This window comes from Crocodylus porosus, unplaced genomic scaffold (assembly GCF_001723895.1).
Source record: "Crocodylus porosus isolate Cpor-Errol unplaced genomic scaffold, CroPor_comp1, whole genome shotgun sequence".
Taxonomy (NCBI): domain Eukaryota; kingdom Metazoa; phylum Chordata; order Crocodylia; family Crocodylidae; genus Crocodylus; species Crocodylus porosus.
In genome coordinates this window covers 181,423,601-181,439,949 of record NW_017728906.1, presented here as the reverse complement: position 1 = coordinate 181,439,949, position 16,349 = coordinate 181,423,601, and the positions used below count along the sequence as shown (strand labels likewise).

The following is a 16,349-nucleotide window of genomic DNA, read 5'->3' as shown; positions in this document are numbered from 1 at the left end:
GGAAGACGAGCTCGTCCTGCTTGTTGCCCAGGCTCCTGGCATTAGTGTACAGGCAGGCAAGTGTCCCCTTAGGGGCTCTTGCCTTGCCCACAGATTAAATATTATTAAGGATTTTCTCACTAGAAGAGTAGTAAAACACTGGAACAGGTTACCCAATGAGGTGGTGGAAGCTCAATCCTTGGAGGTTTTCAGGACCCAGCTAGACAAAGCTTTGGGTGAGATGATCTGCTGGGGATGGTCCTGCTTTGAGCAGGGGTTTGGACTAGATGACTTTGTGAGGTCCCTTCCAACCCTTCTTTTCTATGATTCTAATGAAAGTTGCTGCTTGTTGGAGGAGTCCCTCCTCATTTGCTGTAGAGATGGGCAAAAAACTGTGTTTTTATCCTATGAAAATTTTCAAGGTTTCAAAAGTATTCCTGTTCCACAGTGAGAGGAACAATAAATCCGCTGAGGTTTTTCATCAACAGCTGGGAGAGAGAAGACAGGGAGGAAGAAATATAGATGAAATGAGAGAAGTAAAAGGGGAGCACCCATCCCTTTCACATGTTTGAGTTAGGTAAACCCATACTGAAATCTTTGATTCAATGAATAATTAATTATATGTCATCAGTGAGTTGATATAGTCAAGAATCCTCTAAGGATAAAATCAATTTGGAGAGAGCTTTCATACCAGAGGGGAGTTAAAAATCTGTCTATTAATGTAATTGTGTAGTTTGGGCTCTGTTTACAATGTCATGTCTAAAAGTCTCTGACTGAAATAATGTGATGTAGCAAAAAAGCAAAAAACAAAAAAACCCTTTTCTAATATTAGGAAGATTCCCGCTGGACTTATATTTCCTAAGTAATGCCCGTTAAAATAATAAATGTACTATTAATGATGGTAATCGGTCACATTGCTGCTGAAAATGAGTCCGACTGTTTCACTGCTCAACTGCAAAACGCATCCACATTTTTCCAAGGCTGATATGTCATTCCATAAAATATGATCACTGGCACTGTTGTAGCAGGTAAGCAAGATGTAGAGAACTACTGGGATGTTAGCAAAAGGCACAGTGATGACCAAATATGTTGCCCCTGAGAAATTAAAATAAGAAGCAAAGGTATACACCTGCCTACAACTATTGCTCAGTGGCTATATCTTTGTTAAATAAGGGTTTGATTTACTGTACATCAGCATCCTTATCCTGGCATTTTATAGCCTCTTAATATCTCTTTTTATTTTATGTACTGGCTCACACATTAGAGCAAATAAAAAGAAATATGACTTTGAAATCCACAAGTTGACTGTACACAACACCTCAGGAGACAGTCACCTTTAAGGACATTTGTAGCTATAGAACTTTAAACAATAGGTGTAATCCAACCTCATGCCTCAGAGCATAAACTGATCCCCTGTAGGGATCAGGAAATGTACACCTCTGAAATGCATGTGCCTCTACACTCCCTTTGCAGCACTGCATAATTCGATAAGAGACTTTTAGCCGACATTTCACTTTTCCCTGAAGCAGCAGTTATTGGCCACAGTCACAGACAGGATTCCAAACTGATGGTCTGATTTAGTACAGCGACTCTGCTGTTCCTAATTGTGTAAGTATTTCTAGAGCAAGTAGTGAAACTACCTTAAAATGCAATCTCAACACTAAAGGCACATAGAATAAATATATATGATACAGGTTTTGCAGTGATCTTATTTCTCCTGTTCATTTTCTGTATGTTTCTGGCTCAGAAGGACTAAGGTTTTTGATCCTGCAAATGCTTAAACCAATGAATAACCGCATTTATTTCAGTAGTATAACTTGCATGTGTAAAGTCACTCACATGGATTGCATGTTTAGGCTTTTCTGTTCCTATCTGGTAGCCTTCCAAATTCAAATCCAATCTTGTAACTTTGCTTCCTCATGGGACCAAAGTAAGGTTTCAGAGAACATAGTGATATAATTATACATGGTCAAGCTAAGGAGAGACTCAGCGTTCATGTTTCACAGGGAAAATTCTCTCCTGTGTAAATGGAAAATGGTCAGAGAATTATGTTTGCAAATGATAGTTTGAATTTTGGGGCCCTAATACTGGTGTTGCCGTTTATTTGGTATGGAGTATAGAATCTCTCTCTCTCTCTCTTTCTCTGTTTAGTCAATATGTAATTACCTAGTGCTTTGAAAATGAAAAAAAGTGAAAATGACATTATTAAATGTACTCTTCATATTGTACAGTACTATTAATAAAAACAGGAAGAAATTTCCTGTTACTAATTCATCAGAGAAACAACAGGTGCCACTGGGAGTTGATAACTGATTTGTAGGCCTGACTGTCTGAGCTGAAGGCAGTATAAACTTCTCCCAAAGATTTTTTTCCCCCAGAGAAAGTCTAGAATTGCTTTAAAGCGACACTGTTGAATTTAGTAATTATTTAAAATGTCAGTACTGCTTGTGATAGCTGAGTTAATCAAAGGTGAAATAATATTACTAATTGCTTTATTCATGCATACAACTCTTTACTTGCATTTCATATACCTGGGTATCTAAAAACTCCCATCCTAAAACCGAATAGGTACCTGAGATGCTTCCATCCATTTCACTTCATGGAATCAGGAATCTTTGATAGCAAATTTAATTGTATGAGCTGGATTTCACAGGCTGCAACTCATCCTGTGTGCCATTCTGTCATCCAATTTCAGATGAGATGTTTGCCTTCAGCCATTCCTAGATTAGAATTTAGGGTGTGAAAGAAAGTGTGATGGATTTAGAACCACTGGGATTTTAGAAGAAATTAGATTAATCTATGCACTTTATTTAAAGCCCTTTTACTAGTCATGAGTAAAATTTCTGATGAAAAAGAATTTTTAGGAGGCTAAGATTTTTTTTTTGGTGATTTCTTTTATTGGCCCAGTTTGAATTGTTCATCCCATTTTTTTTTGTAGTAAATGAATCCTACTCACTGGCCACCCAGTTGAACTTTTCACACACCGAAGTTGCCATTATAGTGTTTTAACTTTCCATTCTCCAGTTGAACACCAAGTGATTGCAGTCTTTCTCACAATTCAAAACTGCAGCATACAGAAACAAGAAATAGGATTGATTATCTAAATATAATATAATATACATTTTTTTTATTAATCTTTTGAAAATGTGAGACCATCGTGCACAGGTTTAAGAGCATGTGTAACTGTGTATTGTGAGTAGAACAAGAGAAATTGTTTTGCTTGCAGTTTAAAAAAATAATTTTGGGTTAAATTAAGCTTTTGTTTTATGTTACAGAATACATGTAATTCATTTTCAAAATCTTTTAAAATAGTTTTAATAAAGCTGAGATAACTTTTAAAATGAGCATTTTTTTCAAATTAATAAAATCAAAATATCTTTTTTTTAATGTCCAAATGAAACAATTGAATCAATTTCAGAATATTTTAGGTGGTTATATATGTATTTATTTTCTTTTTACTTAGTTTTAGTTTTATTTTTCTATGGGTTTTTTAGTCAAACTAGTCAACAAAATCTTCTTTCAAAAACATTTTTTACAAAAAGTCAGATAAACTGGGTAACCACATTAATATGAGTGAGGCTTATAAAATGATGCACTTGTGTAAGTCTTTGCAATATTATAGCCTTAAATTATAGAATAAAAACATTTTATAATATCTTCTAACTGATTTGCCTTTCTAATAAATAAAAGATGCACAGAATTGTTGCTATAAGACTAAAATTGACTAGAATTGTTCTAAGACTAAACAGGATGATTACAAATATGAATAATCCTTACCTGTGAACAATAACTTTTTATTTAAGAAGGATCATAATACTTTAAAAGAAATGCCTGGCATTGATATTTTCTCTCAAAATAAATTGCTAGTTATGTACCAAGATTCATATAAACCTCAAATTTCTATAATCTTTCCAATGCCAAGCTATTTTACCTAATGTAAAGAACTAGTCGGCAATATCCAACAATCTGAATGTAAATTAGGCTATGGAAGATTACAAACACGATAAAAAAATTCAGATTTTTCTGTTTAACCCAATAATTACTGCCATTAAAAGTGAAAGGACAGAAGGCTCAAAGTTTCCAAATTCTAGTCTTTCACAGATAATAGATTTTAAGTAGAGAAAGGATCATAAGATCATCAAGTGTGGCTTTCTAGATATCACAGGTCATTAAATTTCACCCACTTGCTCTGTTATTGAATCCAATGACTTGTGTTTGACTAAAACATAGCTTGTCGAATATTTTGCTTGTGTGCTTTTAGGCCCTCAGAATAGTTCCCTTCTGTCCAATTATTTGTTTCAGACCAGATGGTCTGATCAAAAAAGTAGTTCAATCAGTACAGCTCCAAAGTGATGAACATTTCCCCTTTTTCCTCACATCTGAGACTCTGAGTTGTTAGTACTCCACACTCCATTCAGAACACCGAAAAACAACTGATTGCACATTACCATCTCTCAGGAATGTGCCCGGCATTCACTGAACCTTCTGTTACTTCTGTCTGAGACTCCAGGCACCAATGATTGGCTGAAAAAATATCAGTTTTTCAGCTGTTGCTTTTACTTCTGCCAACATGAACACTAAGCCCTCCCCAACAGGTTGTATCCATTTCCTAACAGCAAAGTGAAAAACAAACAAGTGCTCCAATGACATGTTTGCAGTCCCGACACCAAAATAGGTGACATATTGGTGACAATCATCGCTGGATCCAGGATTTTTCAAAAGTGAAGCAGGGAGGTGGGATACAGGACAGCAGCCAACAACAGCAGAGCTGTACCCCTGCTCTCAGCCCAACCTGCATGGCAGACTGTGCCAAAGGGCAACAGTTGAGGACTTTTTTAAAGTCCCCAAATTAGATAAGAGTCCCTCCCCAACTCTCAGCACCTCCTCCTTTCCCCGCCACACACAATAGCACTTGTCCTCCCATTCCTCACTCCCCACCTCTATTTATACCTCTGAAGGGACAAGGGAGACCTGCCCACCGTCGCCATTGCCCTGGCCATTCTTGCTCTGCTCTGGTTGGGGCTGCAGGGAGTGGTTGTGCAGGAAGCTTGGCTCATCTGGGGACAGTGGTGGACACATCTGCTCCTCAACTGGTGGGGAACTCTTGGGAGGACTGGGCAGAGAGGGGAAACCTCCCCACCCCAACTGCTGCTACAGCTGTTCAAGGCTGGCTTTGGCTCTGTGTGCAGCCCAGATGGAACAGGGCAGGAGCGGTTCTGGAGCTGCCCCTGCTCTTGGTCATCCAGGGACAGTGGTAGGTGGAGGAGAGGGTCAAGGGAAGGGGAGAGGAGGTGCCACTGAGCCCCGAAGGAGAGGGAGGGTGTGTCAAGAATGAGTGGAGTTCTTACCTGCTTTGGGGATCACCTACCTGGCTGCTGCTCCCACACTGTGGTCCTAAAGGGGGATGTGAGCATGCCACTGCACTCTGGAGCCAACCCTGGTGACAACATAATCTGTAACAGTACTATCGCTTTTCTTTTCTCTCTCATAATCCCAAATATCTATGAATACTTCACCCACGTGTCTATTCCTACAACACTTGTTTCTGCCTAACTCTGACCTCATCAGATTCATATTCTGCTCCACCTTCACTCTTTCATCCAGCAGTCTAAGAATCCAGAAACTGAATTGGAAAAAAGAATCAAAGTTATTGATCAATATTTTCGTGCTTGATTATTTTTTTTCCCAGCTACCATATTTCACAGTATATAAGTCAAGATTTGAAATCCAAAAATGTATTAAATTTCCACCTTGACTTATACACCCTATCTGGGCTCCAGGGAACTTGGATTGGGCCCCTGGGGGCTTGGGTGGCACCTGGCCCACTGGAAGCCCACCAACCCATGCCCAGGGGTTGCTGCTGTTGTGGAGGGAAGAACTGGGCCTCCCTGCAGCTCAGGGGCTTTCCAGCCTACTGGGAGCTTGCCCCTCAGCTGCAGAGGATTGGGCAGGCTCCACCAAAAGCAGGATCAAGGACTCTCACTGCTTCTGCCTTCAGCAGGTTTGTGCAGCCAGCAAGACAACTGGAGCCATCCAGGAAGGGGCTGCCTCGCCCCATGGGCAGCACGGGCTGGGGGGAAGGTTAGGGGCGTTGGGCAGGTCTAGCCTCCCTCCCCTGCCCCCAGCCTCTGCCTGACACAAAGCACTACCCATGAAATGAGGCAGCCATTCCTGGGGCAGCACCAGGCTTTCTGCTGGCCGCAGGAGTCTGCTGAAGGCAGAAGCCTGATCCTACTTTTGGCAGAGCCTGCCTGCCCCCCCAATGACCAGGGAGAAAGCTGCTGGTAGACTAGGCATCCCCTGAGCTGCGGGGGACCCTGGTCCTTCCCTTCATGGTGGTGGTGCCCCCCCCAGGCTCCCAGGGACTGGCTGCTCCCTGAGCTCCCAGGGGCCCGATGCAACTTCCCCAGAGCCCACCAGCATGCAAGGGCCCTATCCTTTTTTTTCACTTTGATGAAGATCAAAGCAAAGATTGACTTGTACTCTGAATATATGAAAAACCTAACATTTTTAATAAAATATTTGGGGTTGATTTATACACTGTGTTGACTTACTGCTTCCTGAAAAAGTTACTTAATCCAAGACAAATATGAACAATAGATGCTCCTGAACATGTCATTTTTTTTGGTTTGTTTGTTTTGCATATTGTTGAGATTGTTGAGCACTACACTTGAATGCATCCTCCACACTGAAGCACACTCATGCCCCAGCCAGCTCTGTCAGCATCTATATGTGCAGTGCTATGGAGTAAAAATCTCCTCAGTGGGTGTATCTACATGAGATGCTTTACTGCACAGTAGCATAGTATACTATGCAGTAATCATGTCAGTCTACATGTGCACATGCTTACTGTACAGTAAATCTGGCTAATCATGAGTAAATTTGCTACCTGCAAATGCAAGTAGCAAATTTACTTGTGATTACTAACTATGCAGTAGCACTTGCACAGATACCTGACCAGAAACAAATCTGCTTCCAGTCATCTAGTCACCAGAGGGCAGGAGATTACTCCCTGTCCCCAGGAGCTGCCTGCTGCCAGAGTGGGTTCTGCCACTGGAGCTGGGGCAGGGACCATGTCTACCTGCCCTGGCATCAGGGAGCTCCAAGCCCACCATTCCAAGATTGTGATATGGAGGACAGGGACTGGGAGAACCTTATCTCTCAGCCCTCACTTCACCATTTTGATTAGGAAGGGTGGGGACTAGGAGATCCTTATCTCCCAGCTCTGTGGTTGCTGGGGTGGTGCTAGATCCTTATCTCCTATGACCCCTATGACCACGAAGCTGCTGCTTGGAGCTCCCTGCTGGTGGGGGCTGGGGAGCCTGTTCCTTTATGATCAAGGAGTGAAATTGGTCTGGTCAGTGAGATTGGCTGCAGGGGACTCCCCCGGTCAGTGAAATTGGTCATTGACTGGTTGCTGCGGGGGGGCATGTGCCCCCCAGACTAAAGTGGCACCAGTTGCCCATGCTTCAGCCCCCACCCTGTGAATGTGGAGTGGGGGCATTATTAGCTAAAAATGCCAAAAAGCCCTGCTGAAGTGCCCAATCTATACAGGCACTGCAGAGCCAGGTTGAAGTAACGTGCTGCTTCTTCTGGTAAAATGTCTTTTTTTTAATGTCTGCAAGCAGCCTGATACGTTTACTGCAGAGCTAATTAGGCAACTCCACTGTTAATGTCTCATTTAGATGCACCCACTATGTAGGGATTTCAAACACAAAAGATAAAAATTAATGTCTTGGAATGTCAGCCAATAAATAATCCCAGGGGGCCTTAAACATTTCAGCTGCAGACCCATTTCCCATACTTTACCCCTCACCCATAAAATTTTTCCTGACTTTCTGGATACATATAGCAAGATAAGCAGGGAAAGGTAGTAACAACTCCTAGGCTGTATACCCAGGATCTCTTCATTGCCTCTTTCACAAATGACTAACAGATTTACAATTAATTGAGGAGCCACAATTGATATTATAGGGAATTTTAAAAAGCTTAGAATTAGGCATAGAATTAGATTCTTTTTCCGATTAAAATTCATCCTTCAACACCAGCTGTCAGAAAATTAACCTTATTTTTCCTTAAGCTGATGTTTGTGGTAGCTAATGAAAACAATAACATTATGGAATTATGATGCATTGGATTGCTACTTTTGTTGTATGCCTGGATCACTTTTCTTAAAATAACTTCTTAGTTTTAAAATTATTGTTGTCATTCATCAGGAATATGTTGGGGAATAAGCCAACATTTTATCCTTTGATTTGGTAAGGTAGTAATGCTTTTCTCTCTTTCCTCTGAACCATCTGACCTCTTTTTTACCCTAGATTCCTCTCCCCCTCCTCCCCAGATTTTTAAAGGTCTTTATGGGTTTATTTATTTACAATACCAAGGACTGTATGATAGCAAGAGCAAGTGTGTATGTTTCAAATCCACTATGTCAGATCTGGAAATGGCCGTTATCGGAAAAGATACAAACGATCTCTGCTGTTTGGAGAAGCGTTCCTCTGCTCTATGACCAGCTACCATTGGGAGTTCAGCCACTTAAAACAAGGCTCCCTGGAATTCTGCAAAAGCCCAGATGGTGCAGACTGAAGTTCTGTGCGTCTCATGTAGTTCAAGTCACATAGTTCTCCCGCAGGGGCCGTTTGTAGGTGGAAATGGGTGAGTTCAGGAAAATAATTCAGTAAAGCAATTTTTTTATGTCAGCAACAATGACAGATCCCTCAATGAGTTCTTCCTCAAAGCTAATCACGAGGTGGTTTACTTCTGGTTTGGCAGCCTGCCCTGGTAGGTGGGTGATAGGGAGCTGACTGCCTACATGTGTTTCTACAAATGTACTAGGTTGATATAAACAGCTTAATGTAACATTCTGTCCACATACTCCTTGGAGTAGTTTCATTAGGTGAACACATGAAACTGTAAAATTATGACAGATAAAACCCTGTTCCCATATACTTAATTATGTATAACGGGAAAATGTGCCTGTTTACCTCGGAATGCTTAGACCAATCCTGTAAATTAAATGACAGCCAAATTAAGGAGATAACTCTGAGACACTGAAGGGAGTACTTTGATGCAAACACCACTTCCTTTAGTTTCTTCTACCTCTGTGCGAATATTGTACTTATTTGGACTTATATGATCAGATTCATTACACTTACAACTACTTTTTGGTCCATAGAGTCAATAACTACCAATTTTCCTCAGTGCAGAGTGTACATATATAAATACAGAAATATGCCCAATTCAGATACAGTGCGTAGGAAAAATCAAGATTTCAGATTTCTGTTATTTAGCTGTATACTGTTTTGACAGGAGGCACCAGTTGATGCTGTAATAAATAGTCTGGCAAGTTATTTTTCTTATTGACAGATCATTCTTCAGTTCTGAGAAGAATGATATGCTGGTGTTAGTTTTGCACTACAGCTTGTTTGAGTGGAGCTGTTACAAGCATAAGGAGAATTTATTCTCTGTCTTGGTCTCACCAAGTAGGGTCAATATTTCGGGTATAATTGGTTCCTGGAAGATGCATGATGGTGTCTGGGCCAAAAAAGGAATTTCTGGAATGCTTTTTTCCTGCTACTAGTATATAGAGCAAAAATAAAACATCACATGAGAAAGATATCCAGAATCGATGCCAGTGATTTCTCCTCTTATGCTCTGTATTTCCCAATAAATAATGCTGCTCAAAGGAACAAAGCAATGTTATTTTTCCCCACCATTAACATTGTTTGTTGTGAGTGAATCTTCATGAGGTACTAAATGCGCAGTAGCCTAATAGTATTGTGTAGTAGTGCATAACCTCAAAAACAGTGCTAATACGCTACCACACATTAGTATTAGGCTACTGTACGGTAGCATCACTAAGAAGGCATACGCTGGCACTAATGTACAGTAGTACCAGTTACTGTGCATTGATTGAGTACTTGATTATACAAGTACTAAACTTAATGTACAGTAACTATGGCCCATTAATGAATGTGTAGACACACCCTGTATAAGCTAATTTAATAAGTCTGTAAGGAAACAATATCCAAGTAACTTTCTCTGATAACCTACCTTATTCCCTTTTTATTTTTTAAATCAACAGCATCTGTAGGAATGTTATTTAGAATCTCTGGAAAAAATCTGGACAATGATACGTCATGTACAACCTGTATAAAATACTATTTGCTAAGCATGCTGAAACTATGGGTCTTATTGTTTCCACAGAAAGTGTTGATTATGGGCCAGTGTTTATGCAAGAGCCTGATGATTTGATTTTTCCTACTGATTCTGAGGAGAAGAAAGTGTCTCTGAATTGTCAAGCACGAGGAAATCCTGCTCCTACATACAGGTACAATATATAGCTTGAGAATTTTTTGAGGCTTTCAGAATGTCTGATCGATACACTCCTCTTCTGAGCAAAAGCATATGGGGAACACAATAATAGGAGGTCTTAACAGTTTCAAGGAGCTTCCCTGTCCACTGGGTTTGAGACCAACTGGGATTCCTTGCAGGTAATAGCATGTGTGGGAAAAGTAGGAAAGGAGTGGTATGGTATGGGGCAGGAATTCTAGTCCCATACCATACATAGTATATCCATCCATTGAGACACTCACTATAAAGGAGACTCCCTGTGCCCCCAAACTTCCTGATACCCACACAGCTCCGAAGTTACTTATGGATTTTATTCTGACAATACCCCTGTGAGACCAGGTGTTACTTTTCCACTCTAAAGATTGGAAAAAAGGTATTAAGTAGCTTGACCGTGGTTAAACAGGACATCTGTGGCTGAGCCAGGAATTGAATCGAGTTTGTTTCTGTCCCTTTTCAGTGCCCTAACTTTTATAGGAACTTGCATAATTGTTTTCTCTGTAGTCCTTGCACCAACACTTGCATGCAGACCTTCTTTAACCATGCCAACACCTCAGGACTAGTAGAAGAACTGTCACTGCTTGTTATGCCACATAGGATATGAATAGACATCATCAAATGAAGTGGATCAGGTGGGCTAAGATGTTTGGCTTACATTATCTGGTTTGCTAGGTAAAACACATATTGCCTATTGTCCTGCCTGTTGATCCTGCAAAATAATGGGTGATGTGTTTTCTGCTTACAGAGACCCATTGCCAAGAATCTCTAGGTCATGTCTCTGTAAGTGGGAAAGCCTGGGTGGGGTTCCCCAGTTACAGACATCCCGGGGCATGCAAGCAACACAACTTATTACCACCTTTTGCTGCAGTCACAAAGAAAGGCATTTATGCTGCAGCAAAGGACATGGATGCCTTTTTGCTTTTGCTTTGTGCTATCATAAAAATTGTTGTGGTGGCAGAAAGAAAACATCTGTTTCTAGTCTGGCATGACTGATTTGGACAGCTTAATATGAATGAATGGCTGCCAAGGTGAGTCAGAAAACAGGGCAGATATGCACCATTATCAACTAAGTAAGCAATATATATGAGAGAACAAGCTTTTGTGAACTCCATCATCAGAGGTGCTGTGTCCATGGAGGTTAGTGTTCTGCCGCAAGCTTGTGCATCTTTCTTCAGCTGATGTCAGATGCATGTAGAGATCACCCTCTCTGTCTGACGTAGACAACAGATTGTAAGCAGGTGACGGCATCAATGACTTTGGTAGAGTTGTGGGTGAATGGACTTTCGGATGTTGTATTCCTTGTTATTTGGTCCCAGAATGATGTGGCCTATATTGATATCAGTGCAGAGCTGATATTTGGGTCCCTTAGAAGGCCTGATGCCTCAGCGAGGATGGCATGTGGCTATTGCAAACCCTCAGTGTGATGTCTAGGAAATAAATCTTCTGGGTTGAATATTCCAGCATTAGTTTGATGGAGGGGTGAATGTAGTTAAAGTCATGGTGAAATTTCTCTAGCTTCCTTTCCATGTGTCCATATTATGAAGATGTTATTGATATACCGGAGGTATACCAGAGGGATGAGCTGACACAGAAATGAACTACAAGCACCATAATAAATATTTTGGTATATTATGGGGAAGGGCATACATCTGTCTATGGCAGTGGTATTCATTTGTAGGTATAGGGAGTCCCCAAACCTGAAATAGTTGTGTGTGAAGACAAAGTGTGAGAGCTTAATGGTAATAGAAGCAGCTTTCTTGTCAGTGATAATCTTCTTTATGGCTTGTAATCTGTCCTTATGGAGGATGTTGGTGTACAGAGATGTGACATCCATTGTAGATGATATGGCTTTTTCTATAAGCTTGTGAATGGAGCCCAGTTTCTTTAAGAAATCTGTGGTGTCTTTCAAATAGTTGGCAGCACCAGTGGCTCATGGGAATAAGATAGAGTTAAGATAGCAAGATAGCCAGAAATTACTCCTGCGGTAGTGCCACTTTCAGGGACAATGGGGCATCCTGGGTTTTCAAGTTTTACATCTTGGGTAACAAGTAAAAGTTGCCTGAGTTAGGTTCCTGGAAAGTGGAAGCAGTATTTTTTTGGCCTCTGCAACTACTCTGTGTGGTATAATGGATTCTATACATTGTCAAACAGCTGGCTTGTTGCCATCAAATCGTTAAAAACAGGATGAGACCAACAGGAAAGTATTGGGATTCTGACACAGACATATGGAATCTGGAGGTTATGCTGCAGAGAGGAAGCCCCCATTCAGCTCTTCAAGTCCATCCCCTAACTACTTTGCACAGATTTCCTGTTGAGAATCTGCTTTCACACCCCACATGTGCCTTCCCTTCATCTGCTTTTAATAAATGACTTGGACTTTCCTGGCTGTGATTTCTTTCTAAGTAGCCCTTAGCCTAAAACTTCCACCTGCATTTTGTATACATAATTTGACTTCCTCTCTCTCTCCTTTTATTTTTGCCACTGGTCTGTAGGATAACAGCAGATTGCACTAAAGGAAATGGACTGTGCAATAGGCACTAGGGGAACAATAGAACTAACTTGACTGGAGGGGTGGGGGAAGGAACAGTGATCACTATCAAGCACCTCACAGCCAGGATACAAGCAGTACATTGAGTGGACAAATGCAAAATCCTGCACTTTGGGTGGAATAATAATACAGGCTAAGGAATGAATGTATTGGAAAGAAGGAACTGGGGGTTACAATAGATTATAAAGTGAGTATGAGCCAACACTATACTCCTGTTGGCAAAAAATCCCCCAACAGCATAGTCAGTTGTACTAACAGGAGTGTCTTTTGCAAATCAAGTGAAGTCATTTTTCTGCTCTATTCAGCAATGCCGAGGCCTCATCTGAAGTCCTGTGTCCAGTTTTGGGCCCCACACCTTAACTGTTTATTCTAGAGAAGACTGAAGTGGGATTTGATAACAGTTTTCAAATACCTAAAAATTAAATATAAAGGGGCTGGAGGTAGACTTTTCTCTGTGTCTTTAGGAACAAAGGCCTCAGTCTTCAGCAGAGGAAGTTTAGGTGGGAAATTAGGAAAAACTTTCTGATTATGAGGGCGGTCAAGCATTGGAACAGACAACCTAGAGAAGATGTGGAATATCCATCTCTGGAGATTTTTAAGAGCATGTTTGACAGACACTTGACTGGGCTGGTTTAGTCAGGGATGATCCTGCCTAGAGCAGGAGTGGGACAGTATGATAGTCTAGCCCTTCCAGTCCTACTTTGCTATGGTTCTATGACTTCCAAATGAAACAGGCAGATTTAGATGTTGCATGGTAGACAATGAGGAGGAATTGGATGGTGAGTGAGTGCATAGTTTGGAATCTGATTAAAACTGCTCCCATCTGCCATACTACCGAACAAGTAGATTTTTCCCATTACCAAACGTTACCTACTCCAAAGCACATAAAGGCAACCTTTCAATCTAAGTAAATGCTTAGTCATTTCTCTTATTTCAATATTTCTATGCTGTGAAACATTTCTAATTTTCTAAATAGTAAATGTTTATCTTGATTTAGGACCAAACATATCTTAAAATGTGGCCAGTTCCTCCAACATGGAAATTCCAAGCTTTCCTCGGCTCTGTTCAACAGCTCCCATCTTTTGTAATAAATGAAAAAGGGACTTTTTACAGACACTGAGACAGAATCCTATATAAGTAAATGCTGCACGATACTGCACATAAAGTGTCTGAATTAAGGTTTTACAGATAACTTTGTGATTTATCCTTGCCCTAATCCCACCCATTGCCTTTTATCCCAGTTTCCACTTAAACTTCTTAGTCCAGTTCACTATACTTGCTATTCCTAGTCTCTCCCAATGGTTTCTCATCTGATCTCAGTAATAATCTATCTACAGGATCTGGGTTCCCTCCATTTTCTTTAATAGCTCCAGGTCTTGTTGCCAGATATTCACATTTTCTTTGGCTTTCAATCTCAGTTTCTCTCAGATTACTCATTCCTGTCTCCCAGTCAGTAATAGTCTTGCTTTGCTACTGATCTCTACTCAAGATGCCAGATGCCTTGTCTGGACAATACCTTCTGTTTCTTCCCCTGACAGCATCTTATCTGCATCTCCTCTCTACCCTCATACATGTGGCCCCAAATCTCTCATAAAAATTGGAAATTGGCCGAACTCCTAACTATAGTATGCAATCTATCACTAAAAATAGCCATAGTACCAGGGGACAGGAGCCTTGCCAATATGACTCCCATATTTAAAAAAAGGCTCTAGAGGGGACCCTGGGAGCTAAGGCCAGTGAATCAGAGTCCAGAAGGTATTCTGTTCCAGGAAAACTAGTAGAAACAATAATAAAAAGAAAATTGTTCAGTATGTGGACAACATGACTTGCTGAGGAGGAATCAACATGATTTAGTCAAAGGTAAATCATGCCTCACCAACCTATTACAGTTCTTTCAGGGTGTCAGTAGGATGGATCAGGGTGATCCACTTGACATAGTGGGTGTCTTCACATGCTCCGCAGGTGGAGGGTGAGGCACTTTAATTAGAGCAGCTCCCAGAGCTCACAGTGTCTCATATTTCATAGATTTCATAGACATCAGGGCTGGAAGGGACCTCGAGAGATCATCGAGTCCAGCCCCCTGCCCAAAGGGGCAGGAAGTCAGCTGGGGTCATAGGATCCCAGCAAGATAAGCATCCAATTTACTCTTGAAGCATCCAATTTACTCTTGATATTCAGTGTCCTGTGCTTCAAAATGGTAGCAGGGGTGCTTTAACTAAAGCTCTTTGATGAGCTTTAGTTAAAGTGCCACTGCAGCCATTTTGAAGCACAGGGATACTGAATACACAAGACACAGAGGCTGCTGCAATGCACAAATTAGCATGACTAGTCGAGTATACTCCAACTTGCTGTAATTACAGGGAACAGCATCCCTGCATGTGTACAGGCACCCAGGATATCTGAACTTCCAAAATGCATTTAACAAAGTCACCCACCAGAGGCTCTTAATGAAGTTAGTTAATCATTGGATTGGGGATTAGAAATTGGGTCAAAGATAGAAATCAAAGAATGAACATAAATGGCCAGTTTTGGGATGAATAAAGTAAACAGAGGGGTCCCCCAGGGTTCTGTTTTGGAACAAGTGCTGTTTAGCATATTAATACAGATCTCAGAAGGGGTGAGTAGTGAGGTGGCCAAATTTGCATAAGACACAAAATTATTCAAAGTGGTAAAGACCAAGGTGGACTGTGAGGAACAACAATATAGAAGGATCAGGCACTATTGTGCGAATGCACAACTAAACAGCAGATGAAATTCAGTGTAGATAAGTGTAATGTGATTTACCTGGGCAAAAATAACCCAAACTATACCCGCACTATGATAGGCTCTAACTCAGCTGTTACCACACAGGAAAGAAACCTGGGGGTCTGTGCTGAGCAGCCATCAGAAAGGCAAAAAAGAATGTTAGAGATTATTAAGAAGAGAATTGTAAAGAAAACACTATCGTGTCCCTTTATAAATCCATGGTGCATCCACACCTTGAATACTGTGCCCAGCTTTGGTCCCTGCACCTCAGAAAGGATATGGAAGAATTAGAGAAGGTATGGAGAAGGGCAGGGCAGCAAGGATGATTAGTGGTATGGATGGGCTTCTATATGAGGAGAGACCAAAGAGGCTAGGCTTGTTTAGTTTAGAACAGAAATACTTGAGGGGGGCCATGATTTGAATTTATAATGTATTAAATGGTAAAGAGGAAGTAAACAGGGTCTTATTTATTTACTGTCTTTCATGATACAAGAACTATGGATCATAAAATGAAACTAGTAGGTAGTAAGTTTAAAACTAGCAACGGGAAGTTCTTTTTCACACACCATGTAATTAAAGTGTGGAGCTCATTGCCAAAAGACGTAGTGGAAACTGGCAGTTGAACCAGATTTTTAAAAGGATTGGACACATTCTTGGAGAAAAGGTGCATCCTTAGTTATTGAGCATGGGAACTGAGGGCCAGGCCCTAGAACTTCTAGACCTCAAA

At 40.9% G+C, this 16,349-nt stretch overlaps 1 protein-coding gene across 3 annotated transcripts in view; it reads left to right on the top strand.

The window, feature by feature from the left end:
• The window catches only part of CNTN5 (contactin 5), a 983,906-nt gene that overhangs the window by 507,444 nt on the left and 460,113 nt on the right, over positions 1 to 16,349 (top strand). For all 3 annotated transcript variants that reach the window (XM_019530289.1, XM_019530290.1, XM_019530292.1), the window contains exon 5: positions 10,186 to 10,309. In XM_019530289.1, coding sequence (XP_019385834.1) covers positions 10,186 to 10,309 — 124 coding nt within the window. The remainder of the gene's footprint in view (positions 1 to 10,185; positions 10,310 to 16,349) is intronic.